We start from the raw sequence: 23,161 nt of genomic DNA, 5'->3' as shown, positions 1-23,161 counted from the left end.
AAATTTTATAAGTCTATTCCACATATTTATTAAACAAAAGGAATATTTTCAAAGGTCATAAAGCTACTATATTTCCAAAACAGCAATAATTTCTTACTGCTAAAATAATTTATTTGGAGTTTTCACATATCTTATTTCATAATTTTCAGAAAACAGGTATCATTTAAGAATCCTTCAAAATGATACATACTAGAAAGAAAAGGAAATGATCACTTAATTTTTTGTTCCTTTAGTATCAGTTTCTTAAAGGAAACAGCTAAATGTTAACAATAACAATTGCCCTTATTAAAATTAAAGCCTTAGATTTACTGTTTTATTTATTCACTCGAGTTTATAGTTGCCCAAAATGTTCCTGAATATGTTAGCTTTTCAACAATTTAAGCAGTAGCTACAAATTTAATTCTGCTGACCTAGACTTATTTCTGAGACTCCTAGACTTTAAAATTTTGACCATTTTTCATTCCTTCTCCCCCTCAAAAAAGATATAGGTAGGTGCCACTTATTTGAGAGTCACATTAAGTATTCATTTGCCAATAATTTAGCAGGATACTTGGCAGGTGGCCAGAGAACAAGCCTTTCTCCAACTTGCTAATACCTCATTTAGAGGCTGCTATTTTAGACATTTAAAGCATAATAAAGGAGAATAGAAAGGGAGATCCTGAAAAGATTTTATTTGCTAATGGGTGTAAAATGGTGATCACTGAAATTTTACAAAAAGGGGGAAAGAAAATTTTCTTAGTTGTAAAGAATAGTGCTTAATTCTTTTATTTTCTAATTAAATTCTAATGACATATCAACAGGTTATCAAGATTCATTTTCCAGCTTATGTATCAAAAGTAAGTTATCTGAATAGAGCTCAATTAAGTTTTTAACTCTAATGATAGCAGCCTTTTCAGCATACCTAATTTGAACTAAATAAATGGTTATATAGCTGATTAAAATCTTACACTCGCTTTGACTCATTTTGCTCTCTTATAGCTTCACCAACTGTATTTACAGTATTTCCAATGTTTCAATTATTTTCCTCTTTTGGACATCCTGCCTAGATGAAAACATCTTAGTGAAGTCGCACACAGTTATAAGAATATTGCACAACAGGGTCAGACAGACTCTCTCATGAGTTTCAAGAGACCATTTGGAACCTACACGGCAGTCACCAAATCTTTGTGTTGACGAATGTGTGCCACAGTTGTAACACAGTACTGGGTTGCTAGTGTTGGTATATGTCAATGCTTCCATAGTAAAACCTTGCAGCTTTCAATGTTTTGTGAACTAACTATACAGCTTGACTTGGTTCTGATAAATAGAAGATTATTTTCAAAAGAAAAACAGGTAAAGTTGTAAATGTGTGTGTGTGTGTGTGTGTAAACATATATAGTAATAATTGCACTAAAAAAGGCTCAATTAGTATAAAAGAAGAGTAAAGTATTTATTGTGTGGTACATACTGATAAAAAGTAGCATACTACAAATCACTTTGAAGATCATTTTTGTTAAACTATACTGGGAAAATATTGCCTGAGTTCTTAGGAGCTTTGGACCAGTAACAATCCCTTTCAGATCTCAGTTAGCTCATCTGTCAATGAATAAAAATACTCATTCAAAAGGCCTTCCATTTACAATTCATATCTAAGAGGGAATAATAGTGCCTTAAAGTTACACACATGTACAGACTCAGAGACAAACAAGGTTAAAATTTTAAATAACTTAATAATTTCTTTATCTTTCTTCTTCAAGATGGTCATGTGGTTACTGATATAATAAAACCAGAGTTAAAAACACTTTAATTCTAATATTCTATCAGAGTAACCTTTAGTATTAAACAGAGATATAAATGAAAAAAATCCAGAAATTATTTAAGTTAGAAATACTTTTTAATATAAATTATGCTAGATTATTTTTAAGTTGCCCTTTGGAAAAGTACAGATGCAAAGCCAATGCTCTCAGGTGGAAAATTTAAAGATCAAGCAAGTGAATCTAACATTCAGAGGAGGAAAATACCTATGTTAAAGTCATGAAGGAAACATATATAAGGTGTCTCTATTAATGGATTTAGAGATGAGTGTGCTATCTTACCAGCGAGCACCTGTTTTTGGTACAGGTGGTTGAATGGTCAAAAGAAGTCTTGAGGGTAACAGTACTTTGGAAAATACAGAAAATACATGTGAGGTGAATGCCTACTAATGATGTGTTCCAAATATCATTTATATTCTGTTTTTCCATAATTCAGGTCATTAATAAAATACAATTACATGAGAAAGTCTGCCTAATAAAGGTACATTTCCTACATCCGAATAAATCTTATCATAGATTTGAAGTATTTTGTACATGCTCTAGCTTTAAAGAAAATTGGTTATTTTAAAAGTTGTATTAAAATGTACATAAGACTTAAATATCTCACTTCTACGTCTAACACCTTCTCCATGGCTCATAATTTGACTTTTGACTTTCAATGACAATATGTGCTATTTCCAATGTTTGGGGAAAAGCATTTTCAGTTTTTAAAATGTCTTTATTTGATTATATTGTTGTATTTATTTTATGATTTTGATTACTAACTAAATTACTTGAAACACTTGATTAGAAAGTAGATCTTAATATCTAAAGTTATATAATTTATGAAAATGACATTTCCAAGAAATAGTCTATCAATTTTAAACACACACACACACACACACACACTTCTAATAAATGCCTGGTTTACAGACAATGCTCAATAACTATTAAAGAGATTGAAAGTGGCAGAAGGTGGTCCTAGTTTTATGGACTGGCCATTTCTTCTTGTATCATACCATCTGCCTCCCTAGATAGCACATAGGAATAAAACAATATATCTGATTACTTTAATTTAAAAAAAAAACATTGCCAAGAACAGTAGGTTCACTTCAGAAGCAGAAAGGGAGGCCCCAGAAACAACATCTTAGAAAATCAAAATTTAGAGGTAAAACGACAAGAAACCTTTTAGGGTTAAAGTAAAACCATCACAAGGACTTTTGTATTCTCAAAGGGACTCCTTTTCTCTTTATTCCTCTGCTGCTTAAGAGAGAAAAACAGAAGTACCACAAGAAAAGAAATGAGATTAACTGCAGCTTTGTAGTATAATCTGAAGTCTGGGGGCATGCTACCTCCAGCTTTGTTCTTTTTTTCTCAAGACTGCTTTGGCAATGCAGGGTTTCTTGTGGTTCCATATAAATTTTAGAATTATTTTTTCCAATTCTGTGAAAAATGTCATCAGTCTTTTGATAGAGATTACACTGAATCTGGAGACTGTTTGGGGTATCTGAACACTTTAATATTAATTCTTTCCATCCAAGAGCATAGGATTTCTTTTCATTTCTTTGTATCATCTTCAGTTTCCTTCATTAATGTTGTATAATTTTCAGAGTATAAGTCTTTTACCTCCTTAATAGACTTACCGTATGACCCAGTAATCCCACTTCTGGGCATATATCCAGAAAGAACCCTACTTCAAAAAGACACCTGCACCCCAGTGTTCATAGCAGCACTATTTACAATAGCCGAGACATGGAAACAGCCTAAATGCCCATTGACAGATGCCTGGATAAAGAAGATGTGGTATATTTATACAATGGAATACTATTTAGCCATAAAAAAGACAACATAATGCAATTTGCAGCAACATGGATATCCCTGGAGAATGTCACTCTAAATGAAGTAAGCCAGAAAGAGAAAGAAAAATACTATATGAGATCGCTCATATATGGAATCTAAAAAAAAAAGAACATAAACATAAATACACAACAGAAACAGACTCACAACATAGAATACAAACTGTGGTTGCCAGGGGAGAAGGAAGGGACAGACTGGGAGTTTGAAATTTGTAGATACTGACAGGCATACGTAGAATAGATAAACAAGATTATACTGTATAGCACAGGGAAATATATACAAGATCTTGTGGTAGCTCACAGTGAAAAAGAATGTGACAATGAATATACGTATGTTCATGTATAACTGAAAAATTTTGCTCTACATTGGAAATTGACACATTGTAAACTGACTGTAACTCAATAAAAAAAATGTAAAATAAAAGCCTTTTACCTCCTTGGTTAAGTTTATTCCTAGGTATTTTATTATTTTTGATGCTATTTTAAACAAGATTGTTTTCTTGCTTTCGCTTTTTGATAGTTCATTATTAATGTATAGAAAAGCAACAGATTTCTGTGTATTAATCTTATATTTTGCAACTTTACTGAAATCATTTGCTAGTTCTAATAGTTTTTGGGTGGAGACTTTAGGGTAATATATACATCATATAATGTTTTCTGTAAATAGTGACAGTTTTACTTCTTCCCTTCCAATTTGGATATCTTTCATTTTTTTTTTTTCCTTTCTGACTGCTGTGGCTAGGACTTCCAATATTATGTTAAACAGAAGTGGTCAGAGTGGGCATCCCTGTCTCATTTCTTACTTTAGAGGAAAAGCTTTTAGCTTTTCACCATTAAGTGTGATGTTAGCTGTGGGTTTGTCATAAATGGACCTTTATTATGTTGAGATATGTTCCCACTATATCCACTTTGATGAGAGTTTTCATTATGAATGGATGTTGAATTTTGTCAAATGCTTTTTCTGTATCTATTGAGATGATCATGCAATTTTTTGTCCCTCCTTTTTTTAATGTGGTGTATCACATTGATTGATTTGCGAATATTGAACCATCCTTGTGTCACTGGAATAAATCCCACTTGATCATGTTGTATGATATTTTTATATATTGTTGAATTCAACTTGCTAATATTTTGTTGAGAATTTTTGCAAGTATATTCATTAGAGATGTTCTGTAATTTTCTTTTCTTTTTTTTTTTTTTTTTTTTTTTTTGGTAGTGTCTTTGTGTGGTTTGGTGTCAGGTTAATGGTGGCCTTGTAGAATAAATTGGGGAGTGTCTCACACTACAGTTTTTTGGAGAAGTTTGAGAAGGATAGGTATTAGCTCTTCTTTATATGTTTCGTAGAATTCCTGTGTGAAACCTTCTGATCCTGGACTTTTATTTGCTGGGAGGTTTTTTTTTATTATTATTATAAATTCAATTTTACTACTAGTGATTGGTCTGTTTAGATTGTCTATTTCTTCCTGATTCAGTCTTGGAAGGTTGTTTGTTTCAGGAATTTGTCCACTTCTTCTAGGCTGTCCAATCTGTTGGTATATAATTGTCTGTAGTGTTCTCTTAAGATTTTCTTTCTTTCTTTCTTTCTTTTTTTTTTTTTTTTTTTTTTTTTTTTTTTGGTATCTCTGTGATACTGGTTGTTATTTCTCCTGTTTAATTTCTTATTTTGCTTATTTGGAGCCTCTCTTTTTTTTTTGATGAGCCAAACAAAAGGTTTATCAATTTTGCTTATCTTTTCAAAAAAAACCAGCTCTTGGTTTCACTGATCTTTTCTATTTTTTTTCCTTTATTTCCTTTCTCCTCTTTATTATTTATTTTATTTCCTCTCTTCTCTTTACTGTTTCCTTGTTTTTGCTCACTTTGAGCTTTATTTGTTCTTCTTTTTCTAATTCCTCTAGATGATAGGTTTGGTTGTTTGACACTTTTATTGTTAACCTGTACCACTATAAACTTCCTTCTTAGAACTGCTTTTGCTGCATCCCATTGATTTTGGAAAGTTGTGTTTCCATTTTCATTTGTGTTGAGGTATTTTCTGATTTCCTCTTTGATTTCTTCATTAAACTATTGGTTTTTAAATAGCATGTTGTTTAGTCTCCACATTTGTGCTTCCCCATTTTTCTTGCTGTAACTGATTTCTAGTTTCATACCACTATGGTCAGAAACATTGCTTGATATAATTTCTATCATCTTAAATTTATTGAGGCTTATTTTGTGACCTAGCATGTGATCTAAATGGAAAACATTTCATGTGCACTTGAAAAGAATCTGTATTCTGCTACTTTGGGATGGAATGTCCTGTAGATTTCTGTTGAGTCCACCTGGTCTAATATGTCACTTAAGATCATTTTTCCTTAGTGATTTTCTGTCTGGATGATCTGCCCACTGATGTAAGTGGAGTGTTAAAATACTGTTACTGCATTACTGTCAATTTCTCACTTTATGTCTGTTAATATTTACTATATGTATGTAGGTGCTCCTGTATTAAGTACATATCCTAATGAGTGTTATATCCTCTTCCTGTATTGATCCTTTTATCTTATATAATGTCCTCCTTTGTCTTTTACTATGGATTTTGTTTTAAAGTCTATCTTGTATGTTATGAGTATTGCTACCCTTGCTTACTTTGTCTGTGTCTTCAGCTCTGAAGTGAGTCTTTTGTAAGCAGCATAGAGATGGGTCTTGTTTTATTTTTCAATCCAGTCAGCAACCCTGTGTCTTTTGAATAAAGCATTTAGTCTACTGACATTTACAGTGATTATTGGTAGGTATACACTTATTGTCATTTTGTTACTTGTTTTCTGGTTATTTTTGTAGTTCTCTATTCTCTTCTTTTGCTTTCTTCCCTTGTGGTTTTATGATTTCCTTTATTAGTATGCTTGTGTTTTTTTCTCTCTAGTTTTTGTGTATCTATTGTAGGTTTTTGATTTGTGGTTACCATGGGGTTCATTTTTGCTGACCTCTAACTCTATCTACTTGTTTTAAACAGGTCTCCATTTAAGTTCAAACACATTCTAAAAGACCTACATTTTTCAAGCCCACCTTGTATTTTCTGTATTTGATGTCATATTTTACATCTCTATGTATATTCCTTTACTAACAATTGTAGTTGTAGTATAACAATTTTTTTCTTTTAATCTTTATACTAGTTTAGTTAGTGGTTGATCCTCAGCCTCTACTCTGTATTTGCCTTTACTAGTGAGCTTTTTTCTTTCCTATACTTATGTTTGTTATAGCCTTTTCTTTTCCACTTGGAGAAGACCCTTTTTCTTTAGAGTAGGTTTAGTATTGATGAACTCTTTCAGTTTATGCTTGTGTGAGAGTATCTTTATCTTTTATCATTTTAATTAAGATATGTCTTGGTGTGAGTCTGCTTGGGTTCATCTTGTTTGATACCTTCTGTGATTCCTTTACCTGTATATCTTCTTTCTTCTTCAAGTTTGGGAAATTTTCAGCCATAATTTCATCAAATATGTTTTCAACTTCCTTCTCTGCCTCTTCTCCTTCTGGAACACCTTTAAAGCAAACATTTGTATGCCTGATATTGTCTCACAGATTCCTTAAGTTGTTCTCACTTTTGAAAATTTGTCTTTCTTTTTGCTATTCTGATTGGGTAATTTCCATTATTCTACCTCCCAGATCACTTACGCTTTCTTCTGTATCACCCAGTCTGCTATTAATTCCTTCTATTGTGTTTTTCTTTTCAGTTACTGTATTCTTCAATTCTGATAGTTTTTTTAACACTGTCTAGTCCCTTGTTAAAATTCTCACTGTGTTCATCTATTCTTTTCCCTAATTCAGTTAGCATTATTATTACTAATGAATGTTTTGAACCCTTCTTCTGGTAAATTGTTTATTTCTGTTTCGTTAGTTGTTTTTTCAGGAGCTTTCTCTTCCTTTTTCAACTGAAACTAATTCTCCTATCCTCTCATTTTGCTTAACTTTCTTCCTCTATGAAATTACGTGGAAAAGTTATCTATTGCAATCTTGCAGTACTATCTTTGTGTGAGAGCTTCCCTATACAGGCTGCATGTGTCCAGTGGCTTTGGTGAGAGAGCTGGATCTGATGTGAACATAAGTCACATTTTTCCCCAGGGTGACATAGCAGCTAGGTAGGAAGCAGGGCTGGAGATGGAGTGGCTAGAGTGCCAGGTGAGAGTCAGGACTTCTCTGATCAGTGTCCAACATAACCCTATTGGGGGTGGTGGGTCCCAAGTTGCTGGAGCAAAGGTCCTGAGGATCGGATCTGAGCTGGCTCTGTCCCTTTAACTGTGCATCTCCTCCCACCCCAAATGCCCGCCCAGTATCAGCATTCTCACCCCAGAGGTGAGTAGTGCTGGAGCAAGAGGGGCTAATGTGGTGCTCAGTGTGGGTGTGGGTGTGGGTGTGGGCTGTGTTGGCCCCGGCTGCAGTCCGTATCCCAGACAGCTTCTGATGAGCACCCTGTGTAAGCACCAGTAACAGCTATCCCCACCTTGCTCAGATGCCGCTCCAGGTATGGGCACCTTTGTCTCTCACAGCCAAGCTTTTCCTTGCCTGCTGCAGCCATCAGCATAGTATGGACCTGTGCCAAAGAACAGGTGGGGCAGGTGCAGGTGCTCAGCAGGTTGGGACACAGGCTGTGGCAGTCCAGTCGAAGTCAGAGTCCTGGATTGCTTCTGATGTGCTGCTTCTGTAAGTGCCCATAGTGGCTGCCCTTGTCCAGCCCAGAGACCACTCTAGGTCTGAAGAGCCTTTGTGCCTCATAGCTGAGCTCTCCTCTCAGCCTGCAGTGGCCTGCGCCCCAATGTGGAGCTGCATCGTGGAGTAAACGGGGCAAGAGCAGTCATTCAGCTTAGCCTGGGGCATATGCCAGGGCAGGAAACCACCCAGTGACCCATACAGTTCCAGGCCACCCTGTTTCGGGAGTAAGCAAGCATATGCGCACTCCTCACAAGCAGAGTCCAAGCTTCCAAGAGCCCTCCTGTTAGTCCCACTGGTCCTCCAAACAGCCAAGGGGACTCAGCTTCCCACTGTCAGACCCCAGAGCTGGAGCACCCAATATATGGCTCGAACCACTCACTCTCCAGGGAGGATCTCCTCTTCTAAGTCTCCTACCAAGGCCATGAGTCCCAACCTAATCACCTCATTTCCCTTCCTACTCGATTTCATGTGGATCTTTCTTACAGTCTTGGTTGTACAGGAGTCTTTCTGCCACTCTCCAGAAAGTTTTCATTGAAATTTTTCCACACGTACATGTATTTTTGATGTGTTCATAGGAAAAGGTGAGTTCTGAACCCTCCTACTCCACCATCTTGATCTCCTCTTTCAACTTTCTAATTCTTGTAGAGTAACAAATACTTAGTCTCCAAAGAGCAGCAGAAATGAATTGCTGAACTAAGTAGTACTTTGAAAAGTGAGGGGGCTAAGTAAGGAAAGTTTCAACTGATTTACCTTGTCACCAAGAAACTTGGGTTCCTTGATAAACACAAGTAGAGCTCATTACTGAATGACCTTGACAAATCAACACTAGATCTATTATTTTTCTTCATTTGTTGTAATTCTTTCACAAATACAGTGAATCATAACAAGTACTAGGAATAGTGTCTAATTCACAAGATTTAATAATACTAACTACAATTATTGCCATTATTGATATTACTACTCTTAATGTAAAGCAATTATGAAATCCTCAAAGCAAAAGAGGACAAGTAACACTTTTTCTCTCATGAAATATTTTCAGCCTCAGTTAAAAACAGATATAACATAGCTTAGTTACTTATTCATTATTACTTTCCATTTCTGATCAAAAGATCCCATATTTCCCTGGCAGGGAAAGGCAGAATTGAAGATTAAAGTTCCTTAAATTCCTTTCAAAGCCAGTATAAAGTAGTGACTATATGACTGAATATTTCATCCTATTTTTCTCTTGGATGAAAGTATGACACAGATGTTGTTCTACTGGTATGAGATGGGAATGCAATCAAGGACTACAGGGAAAATGTTGAAATTTTTCCTTCATCAAAATACAATTAAGTGTTTAAGTACATGCATGCATATACACACAAACTAAGGGGATTCAATAAGCAATTGAAATAATCTCAGAGGAAAACAAAATTAAGAAATGAATTTTTTTAATAAAGATAAGAAAATAAAAAATCCAACATTCAGGTAACTCTGAGATAACTTATATAAAAAAATTAATGATTTTTATTATTTTATATTCAACAAAGAATTTTAAAGTAAGCTCAACTTTCTTTTTTAGGTATCCCTAAACAGAAGGCATGTTTTAGTTAAAAATCATAAAACATTTTAGGATATTCTATCAATTAATGATGCCCATGGTTATGATTACATTATATTACCTCTGACAACTCAAGACAGAATATTACTTACTGTAGGAAAAATTAAATGTATTTTTTTTTTAATTATGGTCAGTTCTTCAAAATATAATTCATTTATATCATTGTGCATTACCGACTAGGAATAATCCACAGTGTCATTTGGAAATCCTTATCTTAAGATTAGCACTTTATAAAGCAGTAGTGCAAGGTTTATTTGGAAGGAAAAAAATTATTTGGAAATAATATATATATCAATTATTTTAGAGAAAAGATTCCTTCAAATCAGCTCAAAGAAAATATTAACTGTCAACCTACATTTTTTTAAGACAAGGCTGCCATCTGCTGGAAAAACATGAAATGTCTTCATTATTTCCCAAACGTTAGAGTAAGTATCACATTAAAAAGAGCTATATCATGATCTTCCAATTACCTACTGAAACAAGACACATTAATAATTCTGACCACTTGATTTGTTTGACTTTTAATAACTACATCTTAATTGAATGCCAATTAATTATAGTTTTTAGTACATTTAAATGCTAAATACAAACAGGCTGAGGTGACATCAAAAACAATGCAGCTCAATGCAAAAATGGGCAGAACACCTAAACAAGCAAATCTCCAATGAAGACATACAAATGGTCAATAGGCACATGAAAAAAATGCTCAATACTGCTAATTATCAGAGAAACGCAAATCAAAACTACAGTGAGGTATCATCTCACACCTGTCAGAATGGCCATCATTCAAAAGTCCACAAATGAAAAAACAAAACAAAACAAAAACAAAAACAAAAGTCCACAAATGATAAATGCTGGAGAAGGTGTGGAGAAAAAGGAACCCTCCTACATAGGTGGTGGGAATGTAGTTTGATGCAGCCATTATGGAAAACAGTATGAAGATTCCTCAAAAAACTAAAAATAGATTCACCAAATGATCCAGCAATCCCACTCCTGGGCATATATATTTGGAGGGAACTCTAATTTGAAAAGATATATGCACCTCAATGTTCATAGCAGCACTATATACAATAGAAGACATGGAAACAACCTAAACGTCCTTTGACAGATGACTGGATAAAGAAGTTGTGGTATACTTACACAACGGAATACTACCTAGCCATAAAAATAATAAAATAATGTCATTTGCAACAACATGGATGGATCTAGAAATCGTCATTCTAAATGCAGTAAGCCAGAAAGAGAAAGAAAAATACCCTATGATACCACTCATATGTGGAATCTGAAAAAAGAAAAAAAGAGGACAGGAAATGAACTCATCCACAAAACAGAAACAGACTCGCAGACATAGTAAACCACTTTATGGTTACCCGGGGAAAAGGGGTGGGAAGGGATAAATTGGGAGTTTGAGATTTGCAAATGTTAGCCACTATATATAAAAGTAGATTTTAAAAAATTTCTTCTGTATAGCACAGGGAACTACATTCAATATCTTGTAACAACCTTTAATGAAAAAGAATATGAAAACGAATTTATGTATGTATATGCATGACTGGGATATTGTGCTGTACACCAGAAACTGACAAATTGTATATACTGCAGTAAAGAGTAAATTTAAAAAAACAATGCAGCTCTATAATTACACGTAACAGTTGGATGATGGAGGTTTTGAATTATCAGATGATGATATATTCATCCTGAAAGTAAAAAATAAGACTAGATATCATAGCAGAAGTTTGATGTTAGCAACTAAGATAAGTTCAAACTGGAACCACATTAGAAATGTTATGGAAAAGATACTCTTATTTCTAATAAGAATACTTCAGTACCTGAAAAATAATTTGGCCCATTTATCACAAATAAAATGAAAAACATGCCTTAATTACCTGTTTTAAAATTTTATAAAACTACTTCATCATTTTCTATGGTGTTAAAACCTTGCTTTGTTTTTGTTTTTATAATTCAGAGTCCATAAATAACTCAATTCATTGAACAGCTGTTCTTTTTGAGTACCTACTCTGTACCCAGGCACATACACATAGAGTTCATTCAAGTATTCAAAATGAAACTAACATCTCATGTTTAAGATAAGGATAATAATCTCTAGTTATACGGTTGTTGTAAAGACTCCACAAATGGTAATTATCTTATTAATGGAAGTATTACTAAAAAGAGGAATCTTGTGTTCAGGAGATACATACTGAAATGTTAATAGATTAATTGACATGATGTTTGGTATTTGGTTTAAAATAAGAGAAGTGAGTGGAGGGGTAGGGAGAAAAAAATTTAGTCATGAGCTGATAACTTTGAAGTGAGTGATGGATACATAGAGGTTTATTTTATCATTCTCTATCTTTTGTTTAAAATATTTCATAATTCAATAGTTAAAGATAAATGAATACATAAATAAAACTGAAGTGATTCTCAAATTAGAAAAACGGTAAAGTCCAACTATTTTTTTAAAAAGGAAACACACAAAAATGGTATAAAATAACCTTCAATGTTTAACAAAATTCAATTTTAGATTAACAAACCTCAATTTCAAATTATCATCTTTAAAGTGTGGTTTTCTGATTTAGCTTCCCAAACTGTCTGGGAACTTCATATTCAAATGCCATTTTTCTAACCAAAAAGCATGAAATGTAAAATTCAGAAAATGTTATTATAAATAATGTGTTTGGCACACTGATTATCCAACTATACATGAGTTTAAATATACTCATATAAATATAGAAAGTATAGAAAATATAATTTGGCAGTAAATGCTTTCATGAAAATCTTGGCACAGATTTTTCTTTGCTCATAATTTTTACAAATATACAGATAATGCTTCATTAAAAAACAGAGAACAAAATGAAAAAATCTTTTAGGATGAAAGATTTTCTAATGTTGGACTTGAATAGATCTATTTCATAATTAGTAAAATATGAACAGTTTGAAAATAACTTCCAGAAGCCTACTATAAACAATTCACTATACAAAAAGCCCTAACAAAGGTTATACAGTTTTAAAAAATGTGTTCCAAAAATACATCTACCATGTTTGATGAATTATTTGTCCTGGATTCTGAAAGAAGGCATCACTGTTACCCACTGTCAACTGCTATTCCTGCCTTGCCCCCAACCAATTCCATTTTGGGAACATAACTGAAGCTCAGTACTATGAAAAGTAACAGACTAGATGCAACTCTTAAATAGCTACATTCAATTAATTTCAATATTATTATTTTTTTTAGATGCTGAAAATTAAATACTATCTTATTCAACTCCTTGATAGAAAATTACGTAAGCGTTCAGATTTGAGCTTTCCTAATAGCATAAATATCTAGGCTTCTTACAAAACTATTGATCTAAAGATTAATTAAAAACAAGTATCACTTTCAAGATGGACTCAAAGGTCACAACTGTCAGCCAGGTAGTTTGGATGTATTCTCAGGTAATGGGAAGCCACCAAAATGACACGGTTCCCAAATACCTGTCTCTTAGTCTCATGTGATTATTCTTTGCCTGCTTGAATCCAACTATCCCTACAGATTGAATTATCACCTGTATTAAGATGGCTTCCAAATTTGTATTTTAATCTCTGACATATTTGGAACTGCAGATCTGAACATACAACTGCCTGATCATACAGCTGCCCTGTTATAAGCAATGGACTCTATTTATGTTTCCATCAAACCAACCTTATTGCCTCCCTCTCTATTTGCATTAGTCCCTCTTAGCCTCTGTTTGCATCAATCAGTACACCACCATCCCCTTTGGTTCTCCAGAATTAAAACAATAAAATCATCGTTGGCCTCTCCTCTTTTTCTTCCCCTTCTACTAGTCTAACTCATTATCAAGTCCAAAAGTTTTGCTAAATTAAAACTTTTCTTTCCATTTCCATCACTTCAGTTCATAAGATCTCTTTCTAGGATCACGGTAAATCTAGCAATGCTCCCATCTAACAGAATTTTAATTCCCTCCCTCTCCCTTCTAGTTCATCTTCTACAAGACTTACAGAGTCATTTATCTAAAAGCTGTAATCATGTCACGAACTTTCCCTGTTGAAAAGCTTTCAATGGCTACTTACTACCTACAGAATGAAGTACAAATTTCAAATTTATGCAAGGCCTTTTATAACCTGACCTTATCGATCCCCTCACTAGAATAGCTTTCTCTTGTTCTTCTACACTGAAGTCTACCCATCGGGGACTATCCTCTAATTTCTGTGGTATTTCCTACCCCTTCCTAGCCCTGACCAGAAACACTCTTCTATCACCCTTTCTGAAATCGTACTTTCCCTTCAAGGTGCTGATCAAATGTTTCTATTTATCTCCCAGGTAAATTAAATTCTCCCAGTTACAATTAAAGACAAGGCACTTTTTTTCTTTTTCTAGTATAGCTCTAATAGTCTGAAAGTTGCTTCTTATAAAAATGAAAACAACTACCCTCTGATCTAAGTTTTGAGTTAAAGGGCTATACAGATGAGCCTAATCCTTTTCTATTCCACAATTTTTCAAATACTTGAAGCTCCTCCTGAATCTTCTCTTCAGAGGGTAAACTTTCTCAAGATTCATAGCTAATAATACTTACGGGTATAATTTCTAGAAAATTTCATCACCATAACTACCCCTGTTTGGATACTTTATATTTCTGAGCATCTCTCTTAAAGTGTGGTGTCCAGAACCAAACACAATACTCCAAACATGTATTTTTGCAAATTATGCACAATATTCACTCCACCCCACCAAATTTGGACATTTCAATATCTACTAGCAAATTAATTGAAAATAGTCCTTCAGTTAATAAACTCGTTAGTTTTTAAATGGGTGTAGATGTTTAATGTATGTGTAAAAGAAGGTGAAAATAATAAAACAAGGTCCAAAGAGATTCAAGTCAGAATCAAGTATACAAGAATTTACCTTAGAAAGGAAGAGAATTATTTTTTGAAACATGAGATAAATGGAATCAAATGGATAAAAACTTGCAATTTTCTATACGAAGTTTATTTCAGGAATGTTTTACTAAATAATCTATCATAGAGCAAGCAAGCTTTCAATGAAAATATGCAACTTCTTTCCTGAAACGCTGTACAATTTTTATTAAGTTAAAATTTCAACAATTCTAAACTTAAATTCAGCTGACTAGACAAAACTCAAAAGACTTCTTTTGAATTACGTAACAACAGCTTTTCTGTCATTAAATAATATCCTACATGGAAAATATAGTAGTTTGTTGATGATTGGCACCACAGTAATTAACTGAATTAAAAGAAAAATTAATTTCCTCTAAAGAGCTCTTAAATATTCTTCATTGGTGGTGTTGAATACTCAACAACTTATGCAATTCAAAGAAAACTCAAGGAGATCTCTAAAAAACCACCTTTTATATTAAAGAAATAAAAAAGATGACTTACTTTCAGAAAACTTGCTTTAAAACAAATTAAAAATATTTTCCCTTGATTTCTAGTAGAAGGTTTAAAGAATGTGTAACACTGCTTACAGGCTGTACAACAAATCTGTGCCCCAGGCCTCAATTATCTAAAAACTGAGGCACACAGAGGTATTAGATAGCATACAGTGGTTCTAATACATCATCAATAAAAGTCTGATTTTCCCACAACCAAGAGTACACAGATCTAAAATAAAGTAACTGAAGTATAAATTGGCAAAAGCACTTAGGGAAACAACTTGGTATTATAATAAAGAGAAACATCCTTAGACTCACAAATTATATTCTTTTAGGATACACATGATTTTGTCAATTTAAGTCTTTCTTTAAAGATACTGTATTTTCACTGAAATGAAATTGATACAAAAAAATTTTAATAGTCAAAAGATTTGAACAGATACAAAAATCTGAAGATGGCAAATAAGCACATAAGATTTCTGAACATCCTCAGTCATTAGGAAAATGAAACTTAAAAAAAAACACAGTGAAATAACACTATCTACCTATTAGAATGGCTAAAATAAAAATAAAAACAACAAAAAAACCAGAACACCAAGTGCTGATGAGATTGTGAAACTAGAACTTTTATGCACTGTTGGCAAGAATGCAAAATGGTACAGCCAATTTTGAAAATAGTTTGGCAGTTTCTTATAAAGTTATATATACATTTACCACACAACTCAGCAATTCCACTCCAAGCTTTTCACCCAAGAGAAACTACGTTTACATGAAATCTTATACGGGAATGTTTATAGGATTTCCCCATAATCACCAAAAACTTGAAACAACCTAAATGTCCTTCAGCTGGTAAATTGATAAACTGTGGAAAAGTCATATAATGGAATATTACTTAGTAGAAAAGGAACTACTGACACATGGAGGACTCTCAACTGCATGATGCTACATGAAATAAGTTAGACTCAAAAAACTACACCTTTTATAATTCCCTTTACATGATATTCTGGAAAAGGCAAAACTATAGGAACATAAAACAGGTAAGGGGTTGCCAAGGGCTGGTCAAGGGGCAAGGGAATGAACTACTAAGGGGTAGGAGGGACTTTGGGGGTGATGGAACTGTTCTATATCTTGATTGTGCAGATACTTCACACGACTACGCATTTGTCAAAAATCATAAAACCAGAAAGGATGAATATTACTGTATATAAATTATACTTCAATTAAAAAAAAAAAAGCTCCATCTGATGTTTTTCCTATTTTTTAAAAATGTTACCTGAAAATTTACGGAAAAGAAACATCTTTCCCCCACTGCTTGCAATCTGTCAAGAAATACTTCACCACCATGCTAGGTTCTTTCTGGACTTTTTTTAAAGGACGTATTTCCTGCCCTGATAAAGTTTAAAAGCTTATTATGGAAGCAAGTTTAAGATATTAAAATAAGTTACCGAAAAGGGCTAGGCAAAACAATTTTGAGTGATAAATCAAAGAATACACTTTTATATATGCTCTACGAAGAAGGAAGAAGAAACTCTTGTCAAGAGTTACAGAAATGAATGGAACACAATTTTGAAAGGACTCTTCTCAACATTGTTATTATTACCACCTCTAGCTTTCAAGTGAGGATACTGAGACTTGGCGAGGACAAATATTTTGTCCGTGATCCCTCAGCTATTAGGTGTCAAAGTTGAGACTGTAAGCTTTTCTGACCCCAAAGCCTGAAATATTTTGCATCGCAGTGCTGGAACACAGAGATTATGAAGGCTAACACGTGGTGTGCTTTCAATGAACAGAACGTCCCCTAAATCCCCGAACTCCGGATTTCGCTCGAATCCTACACAGAAGTACGATTAGAGCGCTGGATCTTAAAGTGAGCTCAACAGGGTCTTGGAGTGCAAACTCCAGGGGAAACGTAACGTGGCGCCTCGTGGGGATCTCTTTTCCACGCTGTCAATGTGCATGGATCTACTTCTAACAGTTTTGGCTGTGAGGAAGGTGACGCCAGAGCCATGCAAAAAGGTCAACACCAAGAAAGAGGAGAGCGGAGGCGCTCAAAATACACCTCTTTAATTACCAACGCCTTCCTGGTCGCAAGGGGGACACAGGAGGAGGAAAGAAAGGCATTTCCCTACCCCTTCCCGAGACCTCTGGTAAAAGACCTGCGTGGACTTGTCCCTGTCGACGTCTCCCGATAGCAAGGACCCACGCTGGGGCGTCCTCCGCCCGCAAGGCTCTCGGCTCTGGGAGGAGAGGGGGGTGTGCGCGGGCCGCGGCCGGGGGAAGGACCCAGGCGCTGCGGCGCTGGGACGGCGGGTACTCGCCGGGCGGCTCGGCGAAAGCCTGAGAGAAAGCCGGCGGGCAGAGCGGAGGGGCGGCGGAGTGAACCCACTTGGGTTGTCCTCTCTGGTGATTATCACAAGTGCCGCGCGGTGCGTTAGTTTACCAAACGCTCTCCCTTTCCCCTCGTTTCCCCACCACTCAACTGCTGCCGTCGCTCTCATCTCACCTCTCCAGTTCCTGTACTCCGGGATGTAGTAGTATTTGTTCCCGAACCGGTCTGTGCCCACTAGCTCCTTCACTTCCTTTGACAGCGGTCTCCACAAGACGCGGAACAAATCCTGAAACCAACCCATGCCACCCGAAGGCCCCCAGCTGGTGTCGGGCCAGAAAAAGAGTTCCGCCCCCACCGCTGACCCCGCCCACCGGCTCAGAGGAGTCCCACCCTCCTCCATCCGCACACCCTCTAATAACGGCACTCACCATTGGTCGGATGGCATCAGGCTTGCCCAATGGGAGACTCCGCTGTTTCAGCCCGCCTCCGAGTTCTGTCATGGCGGTGTCCGGTTCTCTAACCTGTGTGAAGGGACGGGATGCTAGGGTTTTTGTCGGCGCGACAAACGGGTTTGGACGACCCTCTTCGCCTCCAGAGAGTGGAGTCCACACGGAGGTAAAGAAAACCTTGCTCTTTTCTCTAATATGCCAGAATGTCTGGACCAATGGCTGTGTTAGCCTAGTCTCCCTTTCCCGCCTCATTATCACTCGCTTCCCAAACCACAGTCGGCTTTACACTCCTGCTCCGTGGCTTGCGAAAATAGAATTCCTTTTATACACTTGCAGGCAGGTGGGGGCACTATAAACCTAAATGAGGATATTTTCGCTTTAATTTATTCTTTCTTCCTCATTACTTTTCCTCGTCTCCCAAGTAATAATTTTTCCCCGAGGATTCGTTCATTCAGTGAGTCGACATATTTATTGAGCTCCTGCTATGTGCCAAGCAATATGTTAAAGGCCAGGAGCTGAACAAAGTTTAGCATGACTGGAGCAAAGAATTGAGGGGAGAGGGCCATTTACAAGTGAAGTGGTGAAGTGGTGAAGTAGGCTGGGACTAGACGGGGAAGAGACTTGTGTGCTTGGTTAAGAGTATGAGGTGAGAATAAGGTGACAACTATTGCATTTTGTCGTCTGCTTGGAGAATGGATTGAAGTTCAGAGCAAGAGTGGGAGCCAAGTTACTAACTGTCTCAAGAAAAGAGTTGATAGAAGCCAGAGCCAGGCACATGACATTTGGGACCAAAAGGGTGAAGATATTTGAAAAATATTTAAGAAATAGAATCAACCAGCCATGGAAATTGGTTATAGTGAATAACGAAAAAGGAGGAGTAAGCAGTGATTCCCAGCTGTGTGCCTTGTATGGCAAGGTGAATGATGGTGACATCTCTCCCCAAAGGAGCAAGTTTTACTTTAATTTGCCCCGTATTGATTTTTCCCATATTGCTTTCAAAGAACTTGTGAAGATTTCACTTGGAGAGTGGAGGACACAGTTGCATATATATGTTTGATGGTTAGGAGAAAGTTAGACATCTAAATGCAAGATGATACGAGAAATGAGGAGAACATAAGATAAAGCAGGCACTATTTTTGGAGTAAGAATAGAGTTCAGTGATAAAAACCTGAAAAAATATCAACACTTAAGGTTAGGCAGAAGATGAGACTGCTAACAGACTGAAAAGGGGTAACCAGAGGGATTAAAGGAAAACCAGGGTGGTGAGTTATCATGGATGCTGAGAGAAGACTGTTTAAAGAGGGAGCCATCAATGGTGTCAATTGCTGCCCCCAAATCCCTCCTTTGCTCTCAGTAGTTCTCCATCCCATTACTCTGATTTATTTTCTTCATTCAATTTATTGCTATTGTATTATATATTGCTATTATATTATATATTTATTTTCTTGCTAGTATATTGTCTTCTTAACCCCTTATTCCCAGTGCCTGAAAGACGGTTTGGCACAATTTGTATGGTATTTTGTGTTCTAAGGTGTATTATCCTTACATTTTAGTATTATGCTTTTAGAATGAGTAAATATGTTTCTAAATAGTGCATGTAATTTTACCTAAATAAGTAAGCATTATTTTTTTTAACCATGTTTTGGTTAGTTTTAAGCATGATTAAGGTTGCATCTACTGCTGTCATCTTGTCCCCAGCCCCAGTTAGTGCACAGTTGACAATAATTCCTTTTCAGCTAGGTTATCCACTCTAATAAAAGCATACAGACATACCCAGAGATTTTTATTCCACTGACTGCAGGAACTCAAGCAAAATGTCATGTGCTGTCATCAGAAGTTGTCAGTCTGCTTTGATTACGTGGCTTGTTTCCACCAAGTGGTTCTGCAGTTCTTCCAAACTGATCAGCAAAGTAAACTTTGGATAATGGGTGAAGTTGTCTGTTATCTTAAATTTCAGTAAAAATAGCAGTACTTTTTTGAAAAGAAGCAGCATTATTTTTTCCCTAATATGTCCAGAAGTCTTATAGCAGTAATAATTTAAATCATGTGCTGAACAAAGTTTAGCATGATGGAGCAGAGAACTGGGGGGAGAGAGCCATTGACAAGAGACGAAGCTGGCAAAGTAGGCGGGGACTAGAAGCACATGATTTAAATTTGGTTTCTCAGAGTCTTAATTCCAAAAAGTTCCTGGTCTAAGGAAGCTACTAAATATAGCTCTTTAGCACAGTCAGAATTCTGTGACCTAAACCTCTTACTTCATTAGAAGAAATGAATTTCAAAATGATGAAAGTTTTCTAACCAAACTGCCAGATTAATCCATCTGTAAATGGATTTTATTTCCTCTATAAGACACACTGATTCCCTGAGCATACTTATCACTTCTGGTTAGAAATCTATACTCTAGTAATTCCACGCACATCTCTCCTACCATTGCTTTGTGTGCTTATCAAAAGTCAGTGTTTGTCCCTAATCCTGTTAATGCAGCTTTTACTTATTTGTTTATATTATTTTAGTGTGATCTGATGAAGTATGAATACAAAAGTTGCTGTTCTTACAAAAACTGAATGGACCACTTTTGAAATACTCAGTGCAAACAAATGGCTTAAAACAAAGTGAGATATGACTGAGACAATTATTATAAAAGATTTGGGGAAAGTGTAAAAAGATGAAACAGTTTTTCTCAACTTTCCAGAATATTGAAATCACATAGGGTATTTGGAAAAATATTCATGATAAAGTTCCAATCCCAGGGATTATAATTTAATTGGTCTAGGATGCTAGGATTTTTTAAAGTGCCCAGGTGATTGTCATGTGTAGCCAGGGTTGAGAACCATTGCTTGAGAAAGATTCCACATTCAGTTACTTTGCATATGTCTTAAATTTTCACCCAACTAACATAAATAAGTTAACATATAAACAAATTTTGAAAATCCCTGAAAATCATAAAATATATATAATATGGGTATGGTTTATAGAAGAAGATATGGCCCTCTGTTCAGCACATTTAATTCTTCTTCATACAGTTAGCAAATAGACAGTCCTTGCTTTGCATAGTAGTGCATATCCAGAAAACTGATTGTGTAAGCTGAAACCTATACAGTGATCTTAATAACTTGTGGAGAAAATCACAATTCTTCTGTGACCTTTAAAATTTTTTTGTGAATACACCAGAAGACTGTCAGTATTTACAGAGAAATGAAAAAATAGTAAAGCTAATACTTAACACATTGTAATGTCAAACATTAGAAATGATACGAAGCGAAGTATATGTCTTTGTAAAAAGAAAAAAGAAAAAAAAATCCCAGCCTGTTAAGAGTAGTTTGAGCTGTGCTTGTCTTTTTCTCATTGTACAATTTACAATGCAAGTTGAGCTTCTTTTCTTTTCAATATATCTTTTCTATACATTGACTAATTATCACACTCCTTTCTAAATTTGTATCAGATCCCAACATTTTGTCCTTTTCATTGTCAATGTCATGAAATATCTCCAAGAGTTCTCTTAATGTGAAGATTTTTGCCAGTGTCACTTCCTCTGGGACATCTTCAGCCTTTTCATCACAAACACTTTTCCTCATTTATGTCGATAGGTTCACCTTCATTGATTTCCTCCATCTGCATATCTAGAGTTTCTAAAATGGCAGCAGTGTAAACATTCCTGCAGTCAGCTATCTTTTATAATTCCATTTATGTTCAGTTTGAGTTTCACTTCCAGCATTATCATTTTGCATTGCTTTTGTGCACTTTAATTTTGTTTGCCAGTTTCCTCAATCAGTTATCTGTTTTTGTGAAATTCCTTATGAGTTTATCTCAGGGGCACAGAGGTAACAAAACTAAACACTGTGTGTGAACTGAAAACAAATGCAGTGATCATCTACAGACTTTGAAAGAAGTCATACAAAGTGGTTGTTAATTATGATGTGCATATTATTTTTATAGTGTTTTGTGGACTAAAAAGCAAGTACTGAACATTGTGCTTTCTGCTATTACTCACAGTTGATATACCATGGTAACTGAACTTCATGTGTATCTATCAGACTATGCAAAATAAAGACTACTTGTGTATTTAAGTTAAAATAAAGTATTTAAGGTATTTTCTATTAAGATTCCCCTCATTAAGTGATGTTGTAGTTTAACTAAACAACCACACAGTCCTATTATATTTGAAGAAGAGGTCTACTGTAATTTGCCCCAGTTTCTTTTTTGTCCCTGGCCATGGGCAAAGGCATGAACACTGAAATGCAGTGTTTACAATTCATACCCTCCTTTTTTTATTTTACAACTTTATTGAGGTACAATGACATGTAATAAACTACACATTAAATTAGAATATATAATTTAATGAGTTTTGACATATATATACACATTTGATCCTGTCACCATAATCAAGATAACAAATATCTGTAAGCCCCCAAATTTCATCATGACTGTATATAATCCCTCTCACCCTTCTTTCCATGTTCCGCATTCTTTCTACTCTGGAAAACCACTAATCTGCTTTCTGTCACTATTCATTAGTTTGTATATTTCAGAATTTTATGTAAATTAAATTTTTTTTTTTATCTGGATTCTTTCACTCAGAAAAAAATTATTTTGAAATTCCTCCATCCTGTTGCATGCATCCAGTCTTTTTTTATTGCTGAGGAGTATTCCAGTGTGTGGCTGTACCACAACTCGTTTATCTGTTCGTTTGTTGATGAGCAACCTAGTGGTTGCTCTAGGAATTATAGAACACCTACTTAACTTTTAATTTTCTAATTAGAATTAATATTTTTCTCCTTCATTTGGCATATTGAGACTTTATCACTTTTTACTTTCCATCATATATGTTGTTGTCTTATTTATTACATATACATACATTGTAAATTCCATTTGTCAGTGTTAGTTTTTGCTTTGAACCATCAACATCCAAAAGATTGAGGCAAATTCTAGTAGTTAACATTCACTAGGCACTTGCTATGTGCTAGGCATTATTATGAGCACTTCTTATGTTTCAGCTCATTTGATCTTAATATCCTCATCATTATAATGGTGGTTTACAATTATTGAATATCAGAAATTTCCTTCATCTTTGTATAACTACTTGTTACT

General features: G+C 35.1%; 2 protein-coding genes across 3 annotated transcripts in view; one reads left to right on the top strand and one right to left on the bottom strand.

The window, feature by feature from the left end:
* The window catches only part of NDUFAF2 (NADH:ubiquinone oxidoreductase complex assembly factor 2), a 153,693-nt gene extending 135,707 nt beyond the window's left edge, over positions 1-17,986 (bottom strand). Inside the window, exon 1 of the mRNA XM_010974904.3 lies at positions 17,799-17,986. Within this exon, the coding sequence (XP_010973206.3) occupies positions 17,799-17,925 (127 nt within the window). The 5' untranslated portion in view covers positions 17,926-17,986. The remainder of the gene's footprint in view (positions 1-17,798) is intronic.
* Positions 17,987-18,116: 130 nt separating this feature from the next.
* ERCC8 (ERCC excision repair 8, CSA ubiquitin ligase complex subunit) overlaps positions 18,117-23,161 on the top strand; it is a 56,775-nt gene continuing 51,730 nt past the window's right edge. For both annotated transcript variants that reach the window (XM_064480872.1, XM_010974901.3), the window contains exon 1: positions 18,117-18,239. In XM_064480872.1, coding sequence (XP_064336942.1) covers positions 18,163-18,239 — 77 coding nt within the window. In that variant the 5' untranslated portion in view covers positions 18,117-18,162. The remainder of the gene's footprint in view (positions 18,240-23,161) is intronic.

Source organism: Camelus dromedarius, chromosome 3 (genome assembly GCF_036321535.1).
Source record: "Camelus dromedarius isolate mCamDro1 chromosome 3, mCamDro1.pat, whole genome shotgun sequence".
In the NCBI taxonomy this organism is placed as follows: domain Eukaryota; kingdom Metazoa; phylum Chordata; class Mammalia; order Artiodactyla; family Camelidae; genus Camelus; species Camelus dromedarius.
Note: the sequence above shows the minus strand (reverse complement) of the source record. Positions and strands in the feature narration are given on the sequence as shown.